Source organism: Microtus oregoni, unplaced genomic scaffold, assembly GCF_018167655.1.
Source record: "Microtus oregoni isolate MIOR12 unplaced genomic scaffold, Mior012 000042F_ref0000377, whole genome shotgun sequence".
Taxonomy (NCBI): Eukaryota; Metazoa; Chordata; class Mammalia; order Rodentia; family Cricetidae; genus Microtus; species Microtus oregoni.
The window spans coordinates 12,531,781-12,558,138 of NW_024543209.1; the positions used below are offsets into that span (position 1 = coordinate 12,531,781).

A 26,358-nucleotide genomic window follows, 5' to 3' on the forward strand; every position below is an offset into this window, starting at 1 on the left:
CAGCTCCTGGGAATTGGAACCCTATCTCGAGTAAGGCAGAGCACGAGATGGGTTGAATGTATAGGGCCAGAGGGACAAATAGGAAAATTAAAGCCATATGTAGCCAATATCGCAATGAATTTATGGGGTCGTGACCTATTACAACAATGGAATATCGAAATTAACATTCCTGCTACTTCTAGAGCCTATATTTCTGAGAATAATATTAAAAGATATTACAAATGGAGAAAACCGGCCATTCGGGCTGTACAAGAACAAGCAATTGATGTCCCATCAGAGATACCAACAGCCTTGCCTCTAAAATGGTTGACTGAGAAACCAATATGGACAAAGCAATGGCCTTTAGCTGAGGAAAAGTTACAGGCTTTAGAACAGTTGGTACAAGAACAATTAGATGCTGGACATATAGAAGAATCTACCAGCCCTTGGAATTCTCCTGTATTTGTGGTTACGAAAAAATCAGGTAAATGGAGAATGGTGACAGATCTCAGGGCCATCAACAAGGTTATTCAACCTATGGGCCCTCTGCAATCTGGAATTCCTTTGCCCTCTTTATTACCAAAAGGATGGCCTCTCATAGTTATCGATTTAAAGGATTGTTTTTTCACTATACCTTTAGATAGAGCCGGGCGGTGGTGGTGCACGCCTTTAATCCCAGCACTTGGGAGGCAGAGGCAGGCGGATCTCTGTGAGTTCGAGACCAGCCTGGTCTACAGAGCTAGTTCCAGGACAGGCTCCAAAACCACAGAGAAACCCTGTCTCGAAAAACCAAAAAAAAAAAAAAAAAGAAAAAGAAGAAGATAGAGAAAAATTTGCCTTCACAGTGCCTACTTATAACAATTCTCAACCTTCGAGGAGGTACCATTGGGCCGTCCTCCCCCAGGGTATGTTAAATAGCCCCTCCCTGTGCCAATATTTTGTGAACCAACCATTGCAAATAATACGCAAGAAATTTCCCAAATCTATAGTATACCATTACATGGACGACATTTTGTTATCCGATTCAAACATGGATACCTTGAACAGACTGTTTGAAGAAATAAAGATACTTTTACATAAATGGGGATTGCAAATCGCTCCTGAAAAGATTCAGAAGGGAGATTCTGTTAATTATTTAGGTTATAAAATAGGTTTGCAAAAAATTAAGACACAAAAAGCACAAATTAGGAGAGATTGCCTACGGACTCTTAATGACTTTCAAAGACTGTTAGGAGACATTTCCAGTCTACGACCAGCTATTGGAATAACACCTGATCTAATAATTCATTTGAACAAAACCTTGGATGGTGATAAAGATTTAAACAGTCCCAGAGAATTAACAGCTGAAGCATAAAAGGAACTGACAATGATTGAGGAAAAATTACAACAGGCACATGTGGACAGGGTGAATCCAGAGCTTGATTGTATTCTCGTCATACTACCATCAAAAATTTCTCCTACAGGAATTTTAATACAGAGAGATGATATTATTTTGGAATGGATCTTTTTACCACATAAACCAAGTAAGAAACTGAAAACTTATGTGGAAAAAGTCTCTGAGTTAATTATAAAAGGCAAGCTGAGACTTCGTCAACTAGCAGGCATAAACCCAGCAGAAATTATAGTGCCTTTCACTGCTGATGAACTAAAGAAATTATGGGAAGATAATGAACCATGGCAAAGAGCTTGTGCTAATTTTTTGGGAGACATTAATAACAACTATCCAAAAAGCAAGAGGCTTAACTTCATAAAGAGAACTTCTTGGATTCTTCCTCGAATCGTCCGTGATGTTCCAATAACTGGAGCCCGTACATTCTATACTGATGCCAATAAATCAGGGAAGGCAGGTTACAAATCAGAAGACTTGGGTAAGGTGGAACAAAGTCCTTATAATTCTTTCCAGAAGGTGGAATTATATGCCATTCTTATGGTGCTAAGGGATTTTAAAGAACCTATTAATATAGTCACTGATTCACAATACGCAGAAAGAGTTATTTTACATATTGAAACTGCTGAATTTATACCTGATGATACAGAACTAACCTCATTGTTTCTCCAGGTTCAAGATTTGATCAGGAACAGGCTTTGCCCTATGTACATAACACACATCCGATCCCATACGGGTCTGCCAGGTCCTCTAGCACAAGGTAATGCAGAAATTGATCAATTATTGATTGGTAGTGTGCTACAAGCCTCTGAATTTCATAAAAAACATCATGTTAATAGCAAAGGTTTGAAGAAAGAGTTTTCAATTACATGGCAACAAGCTAAGGAGATTGTAAAGAAATACCCTACTTCCTCTTTGTATAACCAAACACCACTGCCTGCAGGGGCTAATCCAAAGGACACCCAAAGGAATGAAATCTGGCAGATGGATGTGTTCCACTTTGCAGAATTTGGCAAATTAAAATATGTTCATCACACCATTGACACTTATTCAGGCTTTCAGTGGGCAACTGCTTTAAGTTCAGAAAAAGCTGATTCAGTAATCACCCATTTATTAGAAGTCATGGCTATCATGGGTATACCTACACAAATAAAGACGGACAATGGTCCTGCTTATGTTTCTAGGAAAATGAAACGGTTTTTTGATTATTACAATATCAAGCATGTTACAGGTATACTATACAATCCAACAGGTCAAGCAGTCATAGAAAGATCAAATCAAACTATAAAAGATATGTTGAACAAACAGAAAGGGGTGGAAAACACCCCCAGAAATAGGCTACATAATGCTTTGTTAACCTTGAATTTTCTCAACGCTAATGAGAAGGGAACAATGGCTGCAGAAAGACATTGGATAATGGAAAAGTCTACTGAACTAAATCAACCAGTTTATTTCAAGGATGTGCTGACCTCACAATGGAAGCCAGGAGATGTGCTACGTTGGGGAAGGGGTTTTGCTCTTATCTCCACAGGTGAGGAAAAATTGTGGATACCATCAAAATTAATAAAGGTTCGGTTTGAAGAAGAAAAGCCACTTGGAAAAGATAAATAACAATTCTTGCATAAGGATGGCGAACATACTGATGGTAAGAAATACAGATAGGTTGGAGGCAGGGTTCTTTTCTTATCTCCACAGGAAAATACTCATCTTCAAAGAAATTGAGGGACCCTGAATATTTAATTACAGATGGATGGACACATTTTGTAAGTATTAATTTTTATTTATATGTCTTATTAAATATTTCCATATAAATATATAGAGCTGGTTTTGAAGTTGGACTCTGGCTCAGTCCCTCTCCAATTCCAAGCCTGTTAGTAAGAGAAAAACCCAGAGTTTCTGGAGTTTCTGTCTCATGTCAAGAGCCATGATATGGGACAGAAAGAAATATGAGTTTAGAAAACATCTTTACTTTTCCTCATATCTATCATACTTTTCATTGAATATATCTATCATGCCTTTCATTGAATATATATATGTATGTCTATATATGTCTATATGATTAATGTTTAAGTTTTTCACAATGAACAATGAGTTTTTCCTGAAGTGACATTTGAAGTTTCCAGGAAGAAGATGGGGCCCCACAACAACAACTCTACCTGGTTGATATGACGTCATGATACTGATAGCTCTACTACAAGACCTGTTTTGGATATCAGTTGCACAAGACGATCCCAACTTGGTTAGCTGAAATGGTGCACATCTTGTACAACATTCTGGCCAGACCTCCACAAAATACTCAGAGACAATTTGCAATTTTAAAAGACATTGATCTTGAAATTTAACCATCATTTTACTTTCACAGGATCCCCCAGAAAGACCGTCGCCCCCATGACAGCTGGAAGTAACTCTAGAGGACGACGTCCCCTCTCCCAGTAAAGTTTACCCCTGGGTTTAGGGACATCATTTAGGGGTTGGGAGGTTGGGGGAGGAATTTTATAAGTTCAGGGATCATTTTGAAAAAAAAAAAGAGGGAATGATGGGGATAATTGATTTATAATTGTGAGTTACTGCTTTTAGACAAATATATTGGTATCAATTCTTATATATTGAAACAAAGTTAAATTATATTGACTATTGTATGCATGCATGTTTCTATGTCTGTTTAAAACATTTTTATGTATTGACATATATTGTATTGATATATATAGTATATATTTACCATATTGCAATGTACATTTCTACCTCTGATTAAGATACTTATATAATGTTTGTGTATTGATATATATTTGCCACATTGCAATGTATATTTGTACAGTGTTTATATTTGGAGGTCATTATCCTCATTTGTTACACAGTTGTTTATTGTCTTAGTCTTTAAGTTAGATAGATATTGAGAATTATATAGATAAATAGTCATCTAAGTTTGTCATTTATAATTAGACTAATCAGGTTCTTTAGATATATAGAGATTATACTCAGTATAGATAGATAATCTTCAACCTCTTCAAAGAGCTGTAGAAAATGGCCTTTAATCTAACTCAGAGTTTCGTGATAGTGAGACACAATTGCTCCTGGCAACACCGCTCTATTCCCAAGAGAATGTTGAGCACCAAAGACACTCCCTCTGGAGCCTTTCTATTTGGCAGAACTGGCCTTTGGACAAAGAAATGCCCATACCTCATCCACTGACACAGATACAGAGTGTGCATCAATGGATAAAACAGGACTGTCATATCCTGCCAAGACAGGGTAAGATAGTTTTGAAAAATTCCTTGCCTTTAATAATGGTATATCAGTTATGTTAGGCCTTAGCCAAAATTGGTTGACTCAACGTTGCAAACGAGACTTTGGGTGATTGCCCAGGTAGTCAGTTGTCTCTGTCAATTGTTGCACATTTTGGATATATCTCGTTTGTTGAGTAGTGTTTATTCCCTTCTCAGATCTTTGACTGAGTTGAAGATTAGATAATTGTAGTTACTCTTTACATTATTTGGACTCCTTGAGATAGAATGTTTAGCAAAGCTTTTGTTCTCAATATTGTTTGTTATATTTATTATTTGTTGTTATTGTATGTAGTTGTATTTGGTTTAGTTCTGTCTTATTTAGACAAAAAAGGGGAGATGTAGCGACAAGTCCCGCCCCTTAAAGGGCGTGTTCGCCTCGGGCTAATGTCTGCCTATAAATTTGGCGAGCAAGCTCCGAGCTGGCCCTTCTGCTTTCCTGGTCTCTGCGGGAACGGTGGTTCTGTAAGTCTATTTCTACATTAAAACTATATATATTTTTACAATCTGTCTGCATTCGTTTACGCCGCTACACAACTGTAAATATCTTGCCTAATTATATGTTGAACTTTGTTACAGGTATGCACATACAGTCACCCTCAACACCCTCTGGGAATTAGTTCCACCACTCTCACCAAAATAGTACTGTTCACACTTATGTTCCCTGTGTAGAATCATGAAGTATCTCCATAGAAGGGCCACACATCCCAAGTATCTTGAATCTACTCTGGATGTCATAATCTCTAACAAGAAAGATACTATGTCAGTACTCACTACATTGTTTAGGAAAGAATGGTCAAAGGGAAAAAGTCCACGAATATTCAGTATACATGATTTTTTTTGGTCCTCAAATATTTTCTGCTGGTTGAATCCATAGATGTAAAACCTGAGGGTATGGAGGATCAACTGGAAAGGAAATACACAATACATATTGGAGAGCCTGATACTATCCCCATGTTTCAGGGATTTGTGGACCATCTTGGAATGTATCCTATGCACATCAATAAGAATCGTCGTGTCTTCTTTTGGTCTGGTAAACCTTTGATATTTACAGTTATCATAACTATTTAAGGATGCTAAGGAAGTAGCCTAAAATGGAGTGCTTGCCTATCAAGTAGGAATCCCTGGGTTTGATCCCCAGCATAGTATTGTAACACAGGACTTCAGTACTGTCAATCAATAGGTAGGGGCAGGAAATCAGCAGCTCAGGGTCATCCACAGGTACATGGCGAGTTTGAAGCCAACCTGTTCTACTTCAAATTCTGTCTCAAAACAAAAGTGATTAAGAAGAAACCATTTCATTGTAGACAAAGAGTACTTAAATAATCACACAACTTCAGTACTTAATTAATCACACAACTTCTATATCTTAATATAGAGATAATGGTTCTTATCATAATCTAGACAGTCCCACACAGTCTGCCCACTCATTTTGACTATAGCAGCCCCCCTTCTTGCACCCTCTTCTTTCTCTGATTAAGCATTAGAGGCTCTTCTTTCAGACTGTTGTGTAGACCCTGGAGACCACAGAAACAGAATGCCATTTGCACTGTTCCATCTCTGCTACCCTTGCCTGTTGTTCAGATCTTGGTTCAGCTGCCCCTTCCTGTGTGAGCTCCACATGAAACACCACAATAGACTGAGGCTGCTCCATAGTCATGCCACGTGGCCATCTGACATGTTCTAGTCACATCATCTGCATTTACTTAGGTTCTTTAACACTCATGCCTTGCTAGTCCCTAGTGTAAAAAAGGTTCACTCGTGTTCTGCTAATGACTGGCTGAGCCCTGCACACAGCAGATGCACATAGTCTAGAATGAGTTGGAACATGAAGGAATCATGGCTCTATTGGTTGACTGTTCGCAGGAGCTGGTGACTATTACTGCAGTGGGAATGACCTAACTAACTTCTCAGGAGTAGGAGTCCCTGGTGGAATGGAAGAGGTAGCTAACAAGGGTCCTAAGTCTCTGAGGTAAGAGTCACATTTGCTCGTTCCTAGAGGGTTGCTTCTTTGCTCCCCAGCTTCATGTGTCTTTGTTGTGAGCATATGTGTGGGTATAGTGCATACATGTTCATGTGGAGTCTGGGGTTGATGTCAGACATTTTCTGCATTGCTTTTGGTCATAGTTCTGGTTTCTGTTGCTCTGAGAAAATACTAGGACCAAAAACACTTGGAGAGGAAATTCCTTTCATATTTGCACCTGATGATCTGTCATTAAAGGAAGGAAGAACCTGAAGGCAAGAACCAATCCAAAGACCATGGAGGAGTGCTGCTCATTGGCTTGCTCCCTCCTGCCTTGATCTGGCTGCTTTCTTATAACTTTCATGACTGCTGACCCAGGGGTGGAATCACTTGCAATGATCTGGGCCCCCTACATCAATCACTAATTAAGAAAATGCACCACAGACTTGCCTATATCCCAAAACCATGGAAGCACTTTCACAACTGAGAGGCTCTTTTCCCAAATGGCTCTAGCTTGTGTCAAGTTTACTTACAACTAGCAGGTATGACTCCATGCCCATCCAGAGTTTGTGGAGGTTCTGAGAATTCAAATTCTACTCCAATCTTCACACTAAGGTGGCAAATGCTTTAACCAATGAGTCATCTCCTCACCGCCCCCCACATCAGTAAAATTACTACTTGTCCGCGTTGATGCACTTAATCACAATTCCCCATTGATCCCTCTCTTCATTCTGTAGTCTCATGAGGTTGAGTGGAAAGTGTAAGGTGAGGAAGAGGCAGAGGTAGTCTGAGTTCCCACGCAGCAGGGTGAATAGACAGTGTCTGCAGATGCTGGCTGTGCATTGGAAGGAGTCTTGAAAATTGTTGAAGGAGGTTTGGGGCTTCACCTTCCTATCCCAGTCTGCCAAGTCTCTCAGTCCCCCTGAGCTGTGATATGCAGTTATGCATGTAGTCACACACCATGATGTCTCAGGTCCACAGCTGGCCCACAGTCCTGAATTCAGTGCCTAAGATGTGAACTGGCCTTAGCCTATAATATTCATGACCTGATATTCCATTAGGTTTAAAGGAATCCTGGGCCAATCAGCAGAGGTGGCCCTATAGAGTGATATCATATCAGATTTATACATTCCTTTCTATAGTTAGTGGTGCCACTTTGGAATGTTTAATGATTTTCTCTTTCCATTTCTTTAGGGAATTTGTAAACTCTTTTATAGACTTTCCCAAGCCTCTGGTTGCAGTAATAAACGGCCCAGCTATAGGAATCTCTGTAGCCCTTCTGGGACTGTTTGATGCTATCTATGCATCAGACATGGTAAGTCTACTTGTGCAAGCACAGGTCAATCCATGAGTACCTCCATTCTTAATTGTGACTATCCCTCGGTATATTACAAGGGGTTAATGGTTGTGCTGGTTAGTTTTTTTAACAACTTGACACATAATACTTACTTGTAAAGAGGGAAACTCACCTGGGAATTTTTATCTAACAGATTGGCCATGGTCATGTTTGTGGTACATTTACTTGGTTAATGATTGATGTGGGAGGGTCCTGCCCTCTGTGGGAGTAGCACCACTGTGCAGGTAATCTTGGGTTGTGGTAAAAAAAAAAAAAAAAAAGCAGGCTGAGCAAGCTGTGAGGAGTCAGCCAATAAGCACTGTTTCTCCATGGCTCCTGCCTCTGATTCTTGAGTTCTTGCTTTGACTTCCCTCAATCATGAACTGTAACCTACAATCCAAAAAAAAAAAAAAAAAAACAAAACCCTTTTCTTCCCAGTTTGCTTTTGGTCAGTGTTTTATTACAGCAACAGAAACCAAAACAAGACAGCAGTATATGTAGTCATTTAGATAGTTCTTAAAGACTCAGTCTAACTTGACAGTTTGTATTCTTACGTCATTGTTAATTATTTTTTCTAAACACTGCCATTGAAACATTGCCCCAACTCTAATGGTTCTGTATTTTAATCAGACTACATAGCTGTTCCATGTTTTGAGTTCCATAACTCAAAAATGGTCAGGAGATGACGGACAGCTTGCAGGATTGCTTGATCCTCTTTTCCTCCTTCAGGAATCCTAGTATTTATGATTCTAGATTAAGAAGGGACTTTGGTCATTCACTGCTCTCCTTCCTTTTTAGAAGAAAAAACTAAAGCCTTGTGTTCACCTCTTTATTTAGCATGTGTTTGTGTTTGTGTGTGTGTGTGTGTGTGTTTGTGCATGTGTGTGTGTGTGTGTGATAGAGAGAGAGAGAGACAGAGACAGAAACAAAGAAAAAGAGAGAGACAGAGTCTCATTGTGTCACAGGAGCTTTCCTAGAACTCACAGTGTAGGTAGACCAGGTTGGCCTTGAACTCACAGAAATACTCTTGCCTCTCTTCCCAGTTGCTGGGATTAAAGGTAGATGTTACCATGCCCAACTTGTATTTTTCCTTTATTTTTTTTTAACCATAGTATTTTTCTGTAGTGGTCAAACTTAAAATTTCCAAAAATATAGAAACTACAAAAAAAGAAAGAAAAGAAAAGAAAGATCCGATCAAGGACAGACTGTTAAAACTATAGCAAAACCTTGTCTTGAAAGACCAAAAAAAGAAAAAAGAAAGAAAGAAAAGAAAAAAAAACACACACACACTGGAAATGTATGTGTTGATCAGTAAACTAAGAAGGGAAAGGATCTGTGCTGGATCCCCAGGACCATTTAAGAAAAACTAATTGTTACAGGGGAGTGAGCCACTTTTTCTCCCCAGATGCCAGGCTAGCTGATATTTGAAGTAATGACACAGAAGCTATATTATATAAAACACTGCTTGGCCCATTAGCTCTAGTTTCTTAATGACTAACTCTTATATTTTAATTTAACCCATTTCCATAAATCTGTGCATCACCATGAGATCATGACTTACTGGCAAACTTTCAGCATGACTGAGTCTGGCAGTGGCCCCATAATCTCTCTGACATCACCATCTTCCTCCTAGCATTCTGGGACAGAGAGCAAATAGTTATGCCTGGGAATGGTAGAAAGAAGAGCTAACCCACGGGAGTCCATCAGGGGACTTTTGGTGTACTAAATATTTTCTCAGCTGAAATTGATGGTGGCAACATAATTTACATATTTGTAAAACCCCATTGATAACACACTAGAAATGAATTGTGTATTCATATTATAACACGGAAGTTTAATTTAAATGGCCTCACCAATTAGGAATACTGAGCTAGACACAGTCGTACATTCCTGTAATCCCTGCACTAAAGAGACTGAGGCATGAGATGGTTAAGTTCTAGGCCAGACTGTGAATTTAAAATTTAAATAGTAATTACGTAACTTTGTCAGAGTTGAATTATAGACTAACCTCTATATACCTTAATGCTTTTCTGTTCTTCCTCAATCCCAACTAGGCAACATTTCATACTCCGTTTACCTCCCTTGGTCAGTGCCCAGAAGCATGCTCCTCTTACACATTTCCGAAGATAATGGGCTCAGCAAAGGTAACTTAGAAAAAACTTAAAATGCAGTGTGTTGTCTTTGTTGCCAAGGCAATCCTGTACTCTGCCTTCTTTCCCTGGGGCAATATTTGCAGGATGACTATTTGCTCTGCTACATGGAAAACCCAGGCTAAGGGGAGAACCGATGTAAGGGAAGGGTCAGGATATTTGCTCTGCAGTTCATGATGCAGGGACTGTGTCTGACAGCTGGTGACCTAGAGCTGGAGCACTGGTGGCAGCAGAAGACCTTGTCCTCCACAGCTGTGTGACAGTCCTTGTAGGCCTGGGACTAGGAAGTCTTTACAGATGTGATCAGCTCAGAGCCACCAAACTGTGTGGATGAGCAACATCCTTTGAGATGACATGGTGACATCTTCTCTTTGGAGCCATGTGAATTCTAGAAGTTGCCAGCTTTTAGCAGCTCCAAGTCATAGTCACTGTGACTCCCAGTCAGAGCTGCCTTTTACCAGTTATTGTGCTGTGTGTTGAGATGCCCTAGGTAGCCCACTGACTGCTCAGGTCTAGCTAGCTCTGTGTTTGTGCAAATCTACTTGTCCTCTGTGGAGTAACTTCAAGGACATGAAGGAAGATAGGACTGGAGAGGATGGACAGAGGGAAGGGCTTAGCAGACATTGGTTGCCATCTCAGTATGGTAAAAGAACCTATTTGGTGACTATTAGACTTTTTGCTGTGGATTTCCCCACATGCATACATAGATAGTACACATGCATACAAACTTTAACTTTACCGGGCTGTTGTCATAGAGGCTGAGTTATTAATCTGGCAAAGTTTGAATAGTTGAGCAGAAGCAGCTCTTAAAAGTTAGACATTTGAATTTGTGTTACGGGAGGTCCTTCCACTCCTCCAGCCTATCGCCGCTGAGATACCAGCCCATTGGGGCGTGGTCTCTCTCCCTTTAAAAAAGAGGCCACTTCCCTCTCCTCTCTCTCTTCACTTCCTGCTCCGCCGGTGACTAGACTCCCTTCCTGGTTGCGCAGAGGGCTGAAGGTGATCTGTAAGTTTTTTCCCCTTTAAATAAATACCACCCTATTAATCATAATTCCAAACTGGTGTGGCATTGTTTATGACTTACGCCTTCAGTTGGCACCCAACGATTGGTTTTAGAACCTCTCCTTTCCCCGCTCGGCTGCCGGCCCCAAGTTAGGCTTGGCGGGAGCCCTCCCTTCCTCAGCCGCCGCCAGCGGCCTTGGCCTCCCCACGTGGATTTAAACTCCACAGGCCCGCGTAGTCTCTGCCGCGTGGTTTGCTCTTTTCTGAGTCGTTTTTAAATCTCCCTTGCAAGCACAGCTCTTAAGTGGCACGAACCAGAGCACGCGGTTGCTGAAAGCTGCAACCTCTCAGGGTGACTCTGTCACGTGGAGGCATAAGCAGCTTCCAGGTGGCTCTTCTCTACCCCTGGATTCTGGGTTTCTGGTTCCGTCTCTGGAATTGATTTAATTACATTTACTTTGTTGAGCAACTTACATTTTCCAGTTTTTAACAAATACTAGGCGGACTCTGAAACAGGACTCTGTTTTCGTCGCGACGTGGCAACAGCGCCACCTGCTGGATAATAGGTAATATGTCAGTTTTCGTTTCCAACGCGAATTTAACTGTTCTGGTTGCCAATACAATGGGTTATATCATGCAAGGTTTATAAGACTATGGGGATAACTTAATTTACTGGTTACTAGGCTTCAGTATTCTTTTGAATATTCTATCATTTAGGAAGATCATGGCACTCCTAAGAACCATACAATCTTTACTAGAAACTCATGCAGGTCAGGAGATTCAGGATTCAAAAGAGACAATAATAAAGACAATAATAAAAAGACTTGAAATGATTGAAGAAATGATTGGAGCTGGTGAACAGAGTAATAAGGCACAAGGACAGGATACAATGCCAACACCAGCTATTAGAACTGGCTTACCCAAGGTTTTAGCGGCATACCCTATACTTAATTCTGACAAAGCGTCAACTTCAAAAGGCTCAAAGGGAGTCAGAGAAGCTAGATGGACGCCAATAGCAATGAATGATCTAAAAGAAATTAAGCAAGCTATTGTTAATTTTGGCTTGCACTCTGCATATGTAAAGGAAATGATAAGGACTTGAGCTTCTAACGTTAGAGCTACCCCCCATGATTTCCATCAGATAATGGACCTTCCTTGATGTTTGGAATTTATTTCAGAGAAGAATCCAAACATATGGAACAGCAAGGAAGAGCAAAAGGTGTCGAGGTTTCCCAAGATCAAATTCTTGGTGCAGGAGAATATGCTGATCCACAGGTCCAAGCTCTTTATGATGATGAAGTACTGTGTCTATGTCACCAAGCAGCTTTAAATGCTTGGAATAGGATACAAGATCCAGCAAAAAGGGTTGAATCATATACTAGAATTAGGCAGGGACCGAGAGAACCCTTTATTGACTTTTTGCAAAGATTAATTAAGGCTCTGGACATAGGGGTAACAGACCCAGAAGCTAGACGAATACTTCTTGAATCTCTAGCTTTTGAGAATGCAAACATAGAATGCAAAAAGATAATTGGGCCTTTAAAGTCTAGATCAGCACCTTTGGATGAATGGATTCAGCATACGATGAATGTTGAGACGTTTAGTTATAACGATGAACCTTGGGTAGGAGAAGCGATTTCCACAGCAATGAGGAGACATCAAACTGCCAGGTGTTTTAATTGTGGTAAATTAGGACATCTGAAAAGGGATTGCAGGCACAGAATTTCTAGGAATATTATCTCCTCTGGGAATGACAAAAATAGGAGACCTAGGCCTTCAGGTATATGTAGGAGATGCGGTAAAGGCCAACATTGGTCCAATGAATGCAGGTCAACAACAGACAAACAAGGCAACCCGATACCATCGGGAAACTCCTTGAGGGGCCTCTCGCAGGCCCCCAAGCCAACAGTGGCCCAGTCATTCCCAGTCACAGTGGAGAACGTGCCTCAACAAGAAAATTAAAAGCTCCAATTTCTGCTGTAAAAAGTAATACTGGTCTAAATGATGAAATACGTGTGGAGGATGAATCAAAAAACCCAGTAGGACAGAGTAAACGTATATTTTGGCAGACTTCTATTAATGATCAAAGACCAAAGCTAAGAGTCTGTATAAATGGCACTTTTATTGAAGGCTTATTAGACACAGGTGCGGATGTAAGTATCATTACCCCAGAATCTTGGCATCCGAATTGGCCTCTTCAAGAGGTAGATGTTCAGTTCCTGGGAATTGGAACCCTATCTCGTGTAAAACAAAGCACAAGATGGGTTGAATGCATAGGGCCCGAAGGGCAAATAGGAAGACTAAGGCCATATATAGCCAATATTGCCATAAATTTATGGGGCTGTGACCTGCTACAGCAATGGAATACCCAGATTAACATTCCTGTAGTTCCAGGGACTCATAATTCTGGGAAGGATATGATGAGGTAATATGGAAAAAGAACACCAGCCACTTAGGCTGTACAAGAACATACAGCAAATACCAAACCTTTAGAGGTACCAACAGCCCTACCTTTAAAATGGCTAACTGAGAAGCCAATATGGATCAAACAGTGGCCTCTAGCTGAAGATAAACTACAGGCATTGGAACAGCTGGTGCAAGAGCAACTAGATGCTCACCATATTGAAGAATCAACCAGCCCTTGGAATTCTCCTGTGTTTGTTGTAAAAATGAAATCTGGTAAATGGAGAATGGTGACAGATCTAAGAGCTGTCAACAAAGTAATTCAACCTATGGGCCCACTACAATCTGGAATTCCTTTGCCTTCTCTGTTACCAAAAGGATGGCCTCTTATAGTTATTGATTTGAAAGATTGTTTTTTCACTATACTGTTACAAGAAAAGGATAGAGAAAAATTTGCCTTCACAGTGCCTACTTATAATAATTCTCAGCCTAATAGGAGATATCAATGGGCTGTCCTCCCACAGGGTATGCTCAATAGTCCTACACTGTGCCAATATTTTGTAAGTAAGCCATTGGAAATAATTCATAAACAATTCCCCAAGTCCATCATTTATCATTACATGGATGACATCTTGTTATCTGATTCAAATAAAGATACTTTAGAAAGGATGTTTGAAGAAGTAAAGAAAGTCTTGCCTAGGTGGGGATTACAAATTGCCCCTGAAAAGATTCAAAGAGGAAATTCTATTAATTACCTAGGTTACAGAATAGGGTTAGAGAAAATTAAAATGCAAAAGGCACAAATTAGGAGAGACCGGTTAAAGACTCTTAATGACTTCCAAAGATTGTTAGGAGACATTTCCAGTCTACGACCAGCTGTTGGGATAACACCTGATCTAATAGTTCATTTAAACAAAACCTTAGATGGTGATAAAGATTTGAATAGTCCAAGAAAACTGACAGCTGAAGCAGAAAAGGAACTGACAATGATTGAGGAAAAATTACAGGAGGCACATGTGGATAGGGTGAACCCAAATCTTAGCTGCATCCTAGTCATATTGCCTTCCAGAATTTCTCCTACAGGGATTCTAATGCAGAGGGAAGATATTATTTTAGAGTGGATATTTATACCTAATAAACCAAGTAAAAAATTAAAAACTTATGTGGAAAAAGTCTCTGAATTAATTATAAAAGGTAAGCTGAGACTTCGTCAACTAGCAGGTATAGACCCAGCAGAAATTATAGTGCCTTTTACTACTGAAGAAATAAAAAAGTTATGGGAAGACAATGAACCGTGACAAAGAGCTTGTGCTAATTTTTTGGGAGAAATTAATAGCAACTATCCCAAAAGTGGTAGACTTAACCTCATAAAAAGAACTTCTTGGATTCTTCCTAGAATTGTACGTGATGCTCCAATAACTGGAGCCCGTACGTTCTATACTGATGCAAATAAATCAGGGAAAGCAGGTTACAAGTCAGATGAATTGAGTAAGGTGGAACAAAGCCCTTATAATTCTGTCCAGAAGGCAGAATTATATGCCATTCTTATGGTGCTAAGGGATTTTAAAGAACCTCTTAATATAGTTACAGATTCACAATATGCAGAAAGAGTTATCTTGCATATTGAAACCACTGAATTTATACCAGATGACACAGAGTTGACTTCATTGTTTATCCAGGTACAAGACATAATCAGGAACAGGCTTTGTCAGATGTACATAACACACATCCGGTCCCATACAGGTCTGCCTGGTCCTCTAGCCCAAGGCAACGCTGAGATTGATCAATTATTGATTGGAAGTGTGTTGCAGGCCTCAGAATATCATAAGAAGCATCATGTCAATAGTAAAGGCCTAAAGAAAGAATTTTCCATTACTTGGCAACAAGCTAAGGACATTATAAAGAGATGTCCTACTTGTTCTTTCTATAATCAAACACCGTTGCCTGCAGGGAGTAACGCAAAGGGTACTAAGAGAAATGAAATCTGGCAGATGGATGTGTTCCACTTTATGGAATTTGGCAAATTAAAATATGTACACCACACCATAGACACGTATTCATGTTTTCAATGGGCTACTGCCCTGAGCTCAGAAAAGGCTGATTCAGTAATCACACATTTATTGGAAGTTATGGCCATCATGGGTATACCTGCGCAAATAAAGACAGATAATGGTCCAGCATATGTATCTAAGAAAATGAAACGCTTTTTTGATTATTATAATATAAAACACATTACAGGTATACCAAATAATCCTACAGGTCAGGCAGTTATAGAAAGATCAAATCGTACTATAAAGGATATGCTGAACAAACAGAAAGGGACTGAAAATACCCCCAGAAATAGATTACATAATGCTTTATTAACCTTGAATTTACTTAACGCTAATGAGAAAGGAATGACAGCAGCAGAGAGACATTGGATAATGGAAAAGTCTGCTGAACTAAATCAACCGATTTATTTCAAAGATGTGCTGACCTCTCAATGGAAGCCAGGAGATGTGCTACGTTGGGGAAGGGGTTTTGCTCTTGTTTCCACAGGAGAAGAAAAATTGTGGATACCATCAAAATTAATAAAGTTTCGATTTGAAGAGGAGAAACCTCTTGGAAAGGAGAAATGACAACTTATCCACAATGATGATATTCATACAGGTGGTAAGAAAAACATATAGAATGGGGGCAGGGTTCTGTTCTTATCTCCACAGGAAAACACTCATCTTTGAGAAATTCAAGGGACCCTGGATGTTTGGATACTGACAGATGGAAAAATACCTGCCCAATAGGAAATATCAAGAAAACTGAATGGGTTGTGTAAGTAAAATTAAACCATATTTCTAAATTTATAAAGCTGGTTTTGAAGTTGGACTCTGGCTCAGTCCCTCTCCAATTCCAAGCCTGGTAGTAAGAGAAAAACCCAGAGTTTCTGGAATTTCTGTCTCATGTCAAGAGCCATGATGTGGGACAGAAAGAAATATGAGTTTAGAAAACATCTTTGCTTTTCTTCATATCTATCATACTTTTCATTGAATATATCTATCATGTCTTTCATTGAATATATATATATATATATATATATATATATGTCTATATGAATAATGTTTAAGTTTTTCATAATGAACAATGAGTTTTTCCTGAAGTGACATTTGAAGTTTCCAGGAAGAAGATGGGGCCCCATAACAACAACTCTACCTGGTTGATATGACATCATGATACTGATAGCCCTACTACAAGACCTGTTTTGGATACCAGCTGCACAAGACAGTTCCAACTTGGTTAGCTGAAATGGTGCACATCTTGTACAACATTTTGGCCAGACCTGCACAAAATACTCAGAGACTATTTGCAATTTTAAAAGACATTGATCATGAAATTTAACCATCATTTTACTTTCACAGGATCCCCCAGAAAGAACGTCGCCCCCATGACAGCTGGAAGTAATTCTAGAGGACGACGTCCCCTCTCCCAGTAAAGTTTGACCTTGGGTTTAGGGACATCATTTAGGGGTTGATTATAATTAGTATACGATTGAGGGTTGGGGAAGGAATTTTATAAGCTCAGGGATCATTTTGGAAAAAAAAAAAGAGGGATGATGGGATAATAGATTTGTAATTGTGAGTTGCTGTTTTTAGACAAATATATTGGTATAGATTCTTGAATATTGACACAAAGTTAAATTCTATTGACTATTGTATGCATGCATGTTTCTACCTCTGTTTAAAACATTTTTTATGTATTGACATATATTGTATTGATATATATATATATTGTATATATTTACCATATTGCAGTGTACATTTCTACCTCTGATTAAGATACTTATATAATATTTGTGTATTGATATATATTTACCTACTGCAATGTATATTTGTACATTGTTTATATTTGGAGGCCATTGTCCTCATTTGTTTCACAGTCGTTTATTGTCTTAGTCTTTAAGTTAGATAGATATTGAGAATTATATAGATAAATAGTCATCTAAGTTTGTCATTTATAATTAGACTAATCAGGTTCTTTAGGTATATAGAGATTATACTCAGTATAGATAGATAATCTTCAACTTCTTCAAAGAGCTGTAGAAAATGGCCTTTAATCTAACTCAGAGTTTTGTGGTAGTGAGACACATTGCTCCTGGCCACACCACTCTATTCTCGAGAGAATGTTGAGCACCAAAGATACTCCACCTGGAGCCTTCTTTTTGGCAGAACTGGCCTTGGGGCAAAGAAATGCCCATACCTCAACCACTGACAAAGATACAGAGCATGCATCAATGGATAAAACAGGGCTGTCATATCCTGCCAAGACAGGGTAAGATAGTTTTGAAAAGTTGCTTGCCTTTGAAAATGGTATGTCAGTTATGTTAGGCCTTAGCCAATGTTGGTTGCTTCAACGCTGCTAATGTGACTTTGGGTGATTGCTTAGGTAGCTAGTTGTCTCTGTGATTTGTTGCATGTTTTGGAAGTTGTTTTACTGAACTTCCTAATTACCCAGGTAACATTATTTCCCTTCTCAGATCTTCGATGGGGTTGAAGACTATATAAATGTAGTTACTTTCTCTCATGACTTGGCCAAGTTATTTATTATACAAGACCTAAGCTAGTTAGAATAGAATATTTGTACTTATTGTATATAATTTCATAGTAGGTTTAGAACTCTCTTATTTAAACAAAAGGGGGAGGTGTTACGGGAGGTCCTCCCACTCCTCCAGCCTATCGCCGCTGAGATACCAACCCATTGGGGCGTGGTCTCTCTCCCTTTAAAAAAGCGGCCACTTCCCTCTCCTCTCTCTCTTCACTTCCTGCTCCGCTGGCGACTAGACTCCCTTCCTGGTTGCGCAGAGGGCTGATGGTGATCTGTAAGTTTTTTCCCCTTTAAATAAATACCACCCTATTAATCATAATTCCAAACTGGTGTGGCATTGTTTATGACTTACGCCTTCAAATTTGTTTAGGTTTTTTGAAGAGAAAATGCAACTATAGAAAAAACAATTGCTAATTGGCTTTGGATATTATAGACGTGCAATGTAAGCTATCCCCATGTCCCTTCATTCACATGAAAGTAATCTGAGTATCCGTGCAGGGAAAGATGACATTCAGAGTCAACAACCTGGAAGGGAATGGATTTTGGAAACCTCAAAGGTGGACCCTATGGATTCTGTTGTTCTACCCTGCTCTTTTTTGTTATCATTTACAGAGCTTAATAGCTACTAGGTGTTGCAAGGAGGGCTGTTTGTTTGCTCCGCATCTCAGACTCCCAAAATAACCACACAGAAACTATATTATCTAAATCAATACTTGGCCCATTAGCTCTAGCTTCTTATTGTCTAACTCTTACATGTTTAGTAACCCATCTTCATTAATCTGTGCATCAGCACAAGGTTGTGGCCTACCAGCAAAGTTTCAGCGTGTCTGTCTCTGGTGGCTACTCCAAGGCTTCTCCTTCTGATATGCCCTTCTTTCTCACAGCATTCAGTTTAGTTCTCCCCCCCCACACACACACACCTCTATTCTCTGTGCAGGCCCAAGACACTTTCGTTAGCCAATAACCAATAAAAGCTACACATACACAGAAGGACCTCCTACACCAACAATGGGTTTAAGTACTGGGCTTCCCATTCTTGCCTCTCCAATGCAGATCCTCATAGAAGCACCTGCCATTCTAACTTTTAGAGAGTCATAAACAGTTATGGTCTCAGCTGTTTGAAAACCTTTGTCCAGTGTGGTCTTCGGCTTGCCTGTTCCTGTGAAAGACTGGCAACCTTAAGAGCCATGAGTACATCTGCATCTCCCAGTAGCTGGTTGTTCTGAAGTCAGCTGAAGCCTGTTTTTATAAAGCTGAGGTTGCATCTTGATTTGCATTGCAGGCAGCTGAGATGCTTCTCTTTGGGAAGAAGCTCACAGCAAGAGAGGCCTGTGCTCAAGGCCTCGTCACTGAAGTTTTTCCTGACAGCACTTTTGAGAAAGAAATCTGGACCAGGCTGAAAGCGTATGCGAAGCTCCCACAAAATGTTAGTATTTGGTTTTTACTTGTGGGGATGTGGAAATCATTTCCCAAGGGGAAATGTGCCTTAGTATGGCCCATCCTAAGAAGAAAAGTCATGTCTTCAGTTGGCATGAAGCACCTCTGAATTTTGTTAGAAGTTACCATGATGTTGGGAATAGTGATTTTTTTTTTAAGAGAACTTACCAGATAGACATTTCATTTCCATGCTACAAGGTCAAATGATAATCCTTTATGGTGATAACTCCATGAGGATGCCAGTAGACACCCAGCTTTTTTACTTTGGGATTCAGGTGGGAGGTGAGGAGGTTGAATATATTTAGGAGACCCCACTTTATAGAATATCAGTTTGTATGGGTAGTACATATGGGTAGTAGCTCATAACTGATTGTTCTTACATCCTTGCTGTTGAGTGTGTGATCCTGGAACCAGAAGATTTGTATCCATCTAGGGCTGTTTAGAGTCATCTCTGTGTACCTTAAAGATAAACCCTAATATAAATATATATATATATATATATATATATATATATATATATATATATATGCCTTAGCAAAATCTAAAAGGATCAGTTAATTAGATGGCAAGAATTTATTGATCCTATTCCTGTTGGAATAACTTATTGCTGGTTTTGTTTCATCAGTCCCTGAGAATTTCCAAACAGTTAATCAGAAAAGATGAGAAAGAAAAGCTCCACGCAGTTAATGCTGAAGAGTGCAGTACCATCAAAGCAATGATGCTGTCAGAGGAATACATCAACGCTATCAAGAGCTTCTTATCCAGAAAGTCAAAGCTGTGAAGCCCATCATAGCAGTTAGACTTCTCAAAGGAAGTATGTGCCTTCTGTGTTTCGGGTTTCTGGTATACGAAGAACGCCCTTCACTGTGCTCTTTTTCTTGACTAACAACACAGCAATTATGATAAGAAGGCCTAACAGCACTGACAAATAAAAACTTTCATACATCAAGTCTTAAGAGTTTATGTAAATTTTTGGTAATAGAAAGTCTTACATTTCTTGACATGAATTTATAAACTTTAAGACAGTGTACTTGGGGACCTGTTGACCGAGTTTTCTGTCCCACCTGATTTTGCAGCCATTAAGCCCCAAAGAAATGACACAGAGGTCTACATCAATTATAAACTGATTGGACCATCACCACCACTCACAGGAAGTCACAGTGGGACGGTCAACACCACACACAGGAAGTCAAAGTGGGACCTTCACCACCACTCACAGGAAGTCAAGAATGGAACTGTTGTCTGAGGCACTTGCTAAAACAGTCCTCCACATGAAAGTCTCCAAGAACAGAGGCCATGCAGGGTTATAGTCACAGTGTCCATGACACGGTCCACACACATTTGGCATATGGAAGGCTGGCCAGTCGCAATGAGAAGGAAAAGGTGTGTCAGTCCCATGATTACCCAGAAGTTGGAATTGCCACACAGAAAGCAGATCTTCTAGCTGTCCCAGATGGCCAGGAAAATCGCATGTGATTACATGTGAAATTTCAGCTGATTAGAAATTTTCACTTTTGAAGTGTAACGCCTACTAAACACACACACACACACACACACACACACACACACGTACTTAATAATATAGTAGCTGTGATGGCTCTTTTTGTTTGTCAACTTGCCTATATCTGGAATTAATAAAAACCCAAGCTGCTGGGTATACCGGTGAGAAATTGTTCTTGGTTAGATCATTCACGGTGAGGACACCCATCCTAAATCTGGGCCACACCTGATGGCACTTATATAAAGGACATGGAAGAGGGAAGCTCTTGCTCTTTGCCTGCTTGCTCTCTTGCTGGCAAGTTCATCCCTTCACTGGTAGTAGAGCCTACTTCTTCTGGATTCCGGTGTATGTGGAAGACCATCTGAGTTGTCCAGTCTTCTGGACCAAATGGCTATTGGATTCTTGGACTTAATGTCAGCCATTGTCGAAGGACTACAATCTGTAAGCCACTCTAGTATAAAGATTGTTTTTTGTCCCTCTGGAGAACCCTACTGATACAGTAATCTTCCATATAGCTTTCTCAAACTTCCTTAGTGCTCTTTAGCCTTGCTCTGCCCTCCCCTCCCCCATTATCCCCATTGCACCTAAACCTCCCCAGTATTCTTCCCCTTCCTCCTATCATTCAATTTTTGAGCTTTTGAAAGTGACGACCAATTCCTTACAGGTCATATATTTCAAATTTTTACACACTTAAATGGGTTTTTAATTTTAGTAGAAATAGAGCATTAGAAGAAAATTGCAAGTTTGCTTTTAGAATGTGGTTAAAATTTCCCCTAAAAACTGTACATTACTGGCTGTTGTCACTAGGTGGCAGCAGAAAGGCTGGTGACTTCTGACTTGGACATAGAAGGGTTTGGGGAAAGGGAGACAACCAAGTCACTTGATTGCCTTTGTCTCTGCTAGTGGTGATGGTGGGACTTCTCTTGGCTTCAGCTACATCAAAGCACCACATCGAGTATTAGTGTCAAAATTAACCCTGAGCACTAGAACTGATTTTACAGCCCACTATTAATTGAATATATTGGCAGATATATAGTATGAGGTATGAGGACAGATATCAGAGGAGTAGGGGAGACTGTCAGACTCCACGTGCAGTTATCCCCCCAGGCAGCCTTTCCTTGGTGTTCTGGAAGAATAAGAGAAGGCTGGTGGGCTCCTAAGTGTTCTCACAGCTCCAGGGTTTCTACCCCTCAGGATTCACATCTTTCTATTCAGACTGCTGGGTATGCCAAGCTCCTTGTCCCCCAACTTTTATCTTATGCCTCAAGAAGTCATACAAAAATCATACAGTTGTATGTGGCTCCATAGAAATCCACAGGGAAGTGATACAAAAGCCCCCATAGATACCAAAATGTGCTGACTCAAATCCCTTATGGAAAATGGAACAGCTACCCGTATCATCCCATGTACCTTAAATGGTCCATGCATTCCCTATAATACCTAGAAAAACTATAAGTGTCATGCAAATAGTTGGTGAATTCTATTGGTTAGGGACTAACAGAAAATTATGTACATATTTAGTACAAGGTTCGATTGGGATTTTGCAAATATTTTTGATTTATGGTTGGCTGAATACACAGATAATGAAACCATAAAATGGAAACAGCCTAGTTGGTCTTTGTTTACTGTACTTGGAAAGACTGCATGAATGGCCAGTAGGGGGTGCCGTAGAGGTGTTTCTGGTGTGGGAGAAAATGAATAACAGAGTAGAAGAAACCAAAGTCCCTTCTAGACCTAGGATGCCATTGTTTATAAACACAGCGATTGCAATAGCCCATCCCCCAAGCCTCACAATAAGCATCCCTAGGGAGAAATCCTTCCCACTTGAGCCACAGCACATACCAGGCAGCCTTGGACTAGAGAAGCTACCTCAGCTGCTCTTTCTCTGTTCCCCTCACTGCTCTGTGCTATTGCCAGAGTGACTTCACATTCACTAGAGAGTTTATTACATCAAGGTCTACCTTCTAGTCTCCCTGACTCTGCCTTCCTCCTTCCATGCTATAGGCCAAGCCAGTTCTTATTTCATTATCCAATAAAATCAACACATAGACAGAAGGACCTCCCACACCAAAAGTTGGTGGATTAAACATCTAGATAGGAAGTTACATAGGAAAATTAGGAGAGTGGACTCCTTGATGGAATCTCACTTACATGTCTTCCCAAGGCTGTATATGGTCCTGTGGCTTCCTGAGTTACCAGAAAGACATTAAAATGAAAGAAAACTTTAAATTTCAGGAAGTTTTAAAGATCAATTAAAAATATGTGAGATTATACATTTACTCTTTACCATAAAGAATTTCCTTTTGCAAATGAAATTGAGTGGTCTTATGATATATGTTATATAGATTCAAGGGTCAGAGAGGAAAGCTGATATCTGGCAACAGATGTTCTGGCCCCAAGTGATCATATTACATTTGTTTTTCTTTGTTTTTTGTTTTTAACATCCATGTTTGAGGCATTATTAGGAAAGCACCTGTTCTAGGCATCCTTAGCTTACCCAGTTGTGTTGAGTTTCCTGTACTCTCAGACATTGACAAAGCAGATCCCAGGGTGAGGAGCATCTTCCCCTTCTCCTGTCTCCTTGGTTTCCCTATCTTCCTGTCTGCTTCAAGAGAAGTTGGAAGCAGTGACTATGCAGTAACCATGGGTAGATCTGGCCCTTATGAGCCTTCCAAAGACTTCTAGAGCTCAGTTGACGTGAATTTTCCCAAGATTTAGATTGACCACTGTTCTGGGGATGAGGAGGGGAGCCCTGAGTATGTTGTTTATATGGGCACAACCGTAGTAAGGTCCCCAATGCCTTGAACTTGAGGGGATGCCAAAACCTTCTCCAGCTCAGGTCCAGGAAACTGCAAAAGCCTTCCCCTGATACTGGTACCAAGTGCTTACAAAAGATCAGTCAAAAAGTGCAGAAACTGTTAGTCAAGGCTTCCTCTTTCAGCATGACTAAAGCCTGAGGCTTCTCTCCTACAGAGACCTCCTACTGAGATTAGCTAAATCTGCCTAGTTTAGCTGTTTACCATAATGTACCCTCCTTCTTATCCAGCTGTAAGCAGTCATTATACCTCATCTATTCAGATGTGTAGAATAAACACTCTGAATTTGGGGGTTGCTGGTGGTGTCCTCGTTTAGAGCAAGCATATCTTACATGAGCATGGCCCACCTGATCCCAGTTTTCCTCTATGGGTATCTTGAGTCTGTCCTTTCTTCACTTCATTGTCTCCCTTGCCAGATCAAAACCCAAGAAGAATATAACAAATGAGAAACATTTATTCAGTTTCACCATGTTTCAGGCACTTGGGGCCACAACATACTAAGAACAATTACAGTTCTATAAGTTTGCCTATTCTCTATGGGGACAACCCAAAGGAACATGATGGTGGCTAAGATTCAGCCGACTCAAGCTTGCATGCCCCATGGATGTGGACTGCATGTACCCAGCTAGGTCACCCTCTGTAACTCACTTGTGAGAGTATTTGGTGTAGCTTAGATTTTTTGAAAATAGAAAGAAGAAAGAGGAGGAGGGGAAGGAGGAAAAGGGATCTCAGCTGTGCTTGTTTGGTATTTTGTTTTGATTTTGAGTTTTTTGAGAGGGGCCTAGGCTGGCTTCAGATTTGTTATATTGCTGAGACTGACAGTGAACTCTGTCCTCCTTCCTCTACCTCCCGAGTGTTGATATTACAGATATGTGGAACACCTGGCTGTATATCAGGGAGTGCAGTAAGAAACTGCCATCAGGATTGCTCCATTATCAGGTGGAAGGGCTTTTTTTTTTTATTGTGAATGAGAGAGAAAATATCCAGCATTATCTGGAAGAGTACGAATAGAGAGAAAGAGATAAGACTGGACATGGCCAGAGCTAGGGAAAAGCGAGAACAGGAGAGAATAGTGAATTCAAGGGGGCATACACATATAAAGAAGGTTCTGATATGACCATTCCCTTTTTAGGGATAAGTTATTTTGGTTTCAGCTTTTGTTTTGAGACAATGTCTCTCTCTATATATATATCTCAGGCTGTTCTAGAACTCACTATGTAGATTAAGCTGGCCTCAAACTTACAAAAATCCACCTGCCTCTGCTTCCCAAATGGTGGGATTAAAGATATAAGCCTGGCCATCACACCTGGCATCAGGAAGGTTCATTGGGAAGAGGCCAGAGCATAGAGAAAGAGAAACAGACTGGACATGACCAGGGAAGGGAAAGAACAGTTGAAATTATGGATAGCAATAGAGAGTAGAGCAAAACAAGAAGCAAGGGGAAAGCAAGAGATAGAGAGTGGGGGTTAGACAAATCATGTGGATTATAAGGATCTTAGGAAAGGCTGAAGGACCAGGATGATACTATAGACTGTGAAATGTACAACAGGTTCTGTGATACTGAGAGAGCCTAGAGACCAACATGGGCTTTAATATGCTAACAGTGTCACAGGTGTACCTCAGTGGAGAGCCAAGGAAAATGACTCCATTAAGGGCCAGAAAACCAGTTCTTGAAGAATACCAGCTTTTATCTTACTGGCAGAAATCCTTCAATAGTCCATCTTCAGTTCATTTCTGAAAATATGGATGCTGTGAAATAATGATTTATGTATTATGGATGTGTGTCTTTATTTAGAGTGTTGGTTACAAGTTGTTAAGGATACTGGTCAGGAAAAAAGCCATACAAAGGAAATGAGATTCAGAGTTCTTGTTTTTAAAAGCAAAAGGGGAATGGCTGTGGGATGATGTTCCTATACACTGTAAAGATTTGTAAGTCATATTAATTTAATAAAAAGCTGATTAGCTAGGCAGGAAACATAGGCAAGGCAACCAGACTAAGAGAATTGTGGGAAAAGACAGAGGTACAGGCATCAGTCAGATGCAGAGGTATTGTAAGAGGGCTGTTTGTGTGTTTCCAGCCTTCTGGCAGTTCAGACCCAAAATAACCACACAGAAACTGTATTATTCAAATCACTGCATGGCCCATTAGCTCTATTTTCTTCTTTACTAACTCTTACATCTTAATTTAGCCCATCCCTATTAATCTGTGTGTTGCCACGAGTCTGTGGCTTACTGGGTAAATTTCTGGCGTCTGTCTCTGGTGGGGCTACACGGCTTCTTCTTGACTCTGCCTCCTTTCTTCCAGCATTTCATTTAGTTTACCCTGCCTAGGCTGTGTTCCCTTATAGCTTTGCTATAGTCCCATAGCAGTTCATTTATTAACTAATGATATTCACAGCATACAGAGGGGAATCCCATGTCACCCCCCCTTTTCTGTTTAAATGAAAAGGTTTTAACTTTAACATAGTAAAATTACATATAACAAAACAGATGTCAAGTAAGAATTATAGTTATAATATTTGTATCTA

General features: G+C 40.0%; 1 protein-coding gene across 1 annotated transcript in view; it reads left to right on the plus strand.

The window, feature by feature from the left end:
• The window catches only part of LOC121434141 (enoyl-CoA delta isomerase 2-like), a 31,773-nt gene extending 11,388 nt beyond the window's left edge, over nt 1-20,385 (plus strand). Inside the window, exons 5-9 of the mRNA XM_041632962.1 lie at nt 6,514-6,619; nt 7,805-7,925; nt 10,001-10,090; nt 19,359-19,502; nt 20,139-20,385. Of these exons, the coding sequence (XP_041488896.1) occupies nt 6,514-6,619; nt 7,805-7,925; nt 10,001-10,090; nt 19,359-19,502; nt 20,139-20,294 (617 nt within the window). The 3' untranslated portion in view covers nt 20,295-20,385. The remainder of the gene's footprint in view (nt 1-6,513; nt 6,620-7,804; nt 7,926-10,000; nt 10,091-19,358; nt 19,503-20,138) is intronic.
• The last annotated feature ends 5,973 nt before the right edge of the window (nt 20,386-26,358 follow it).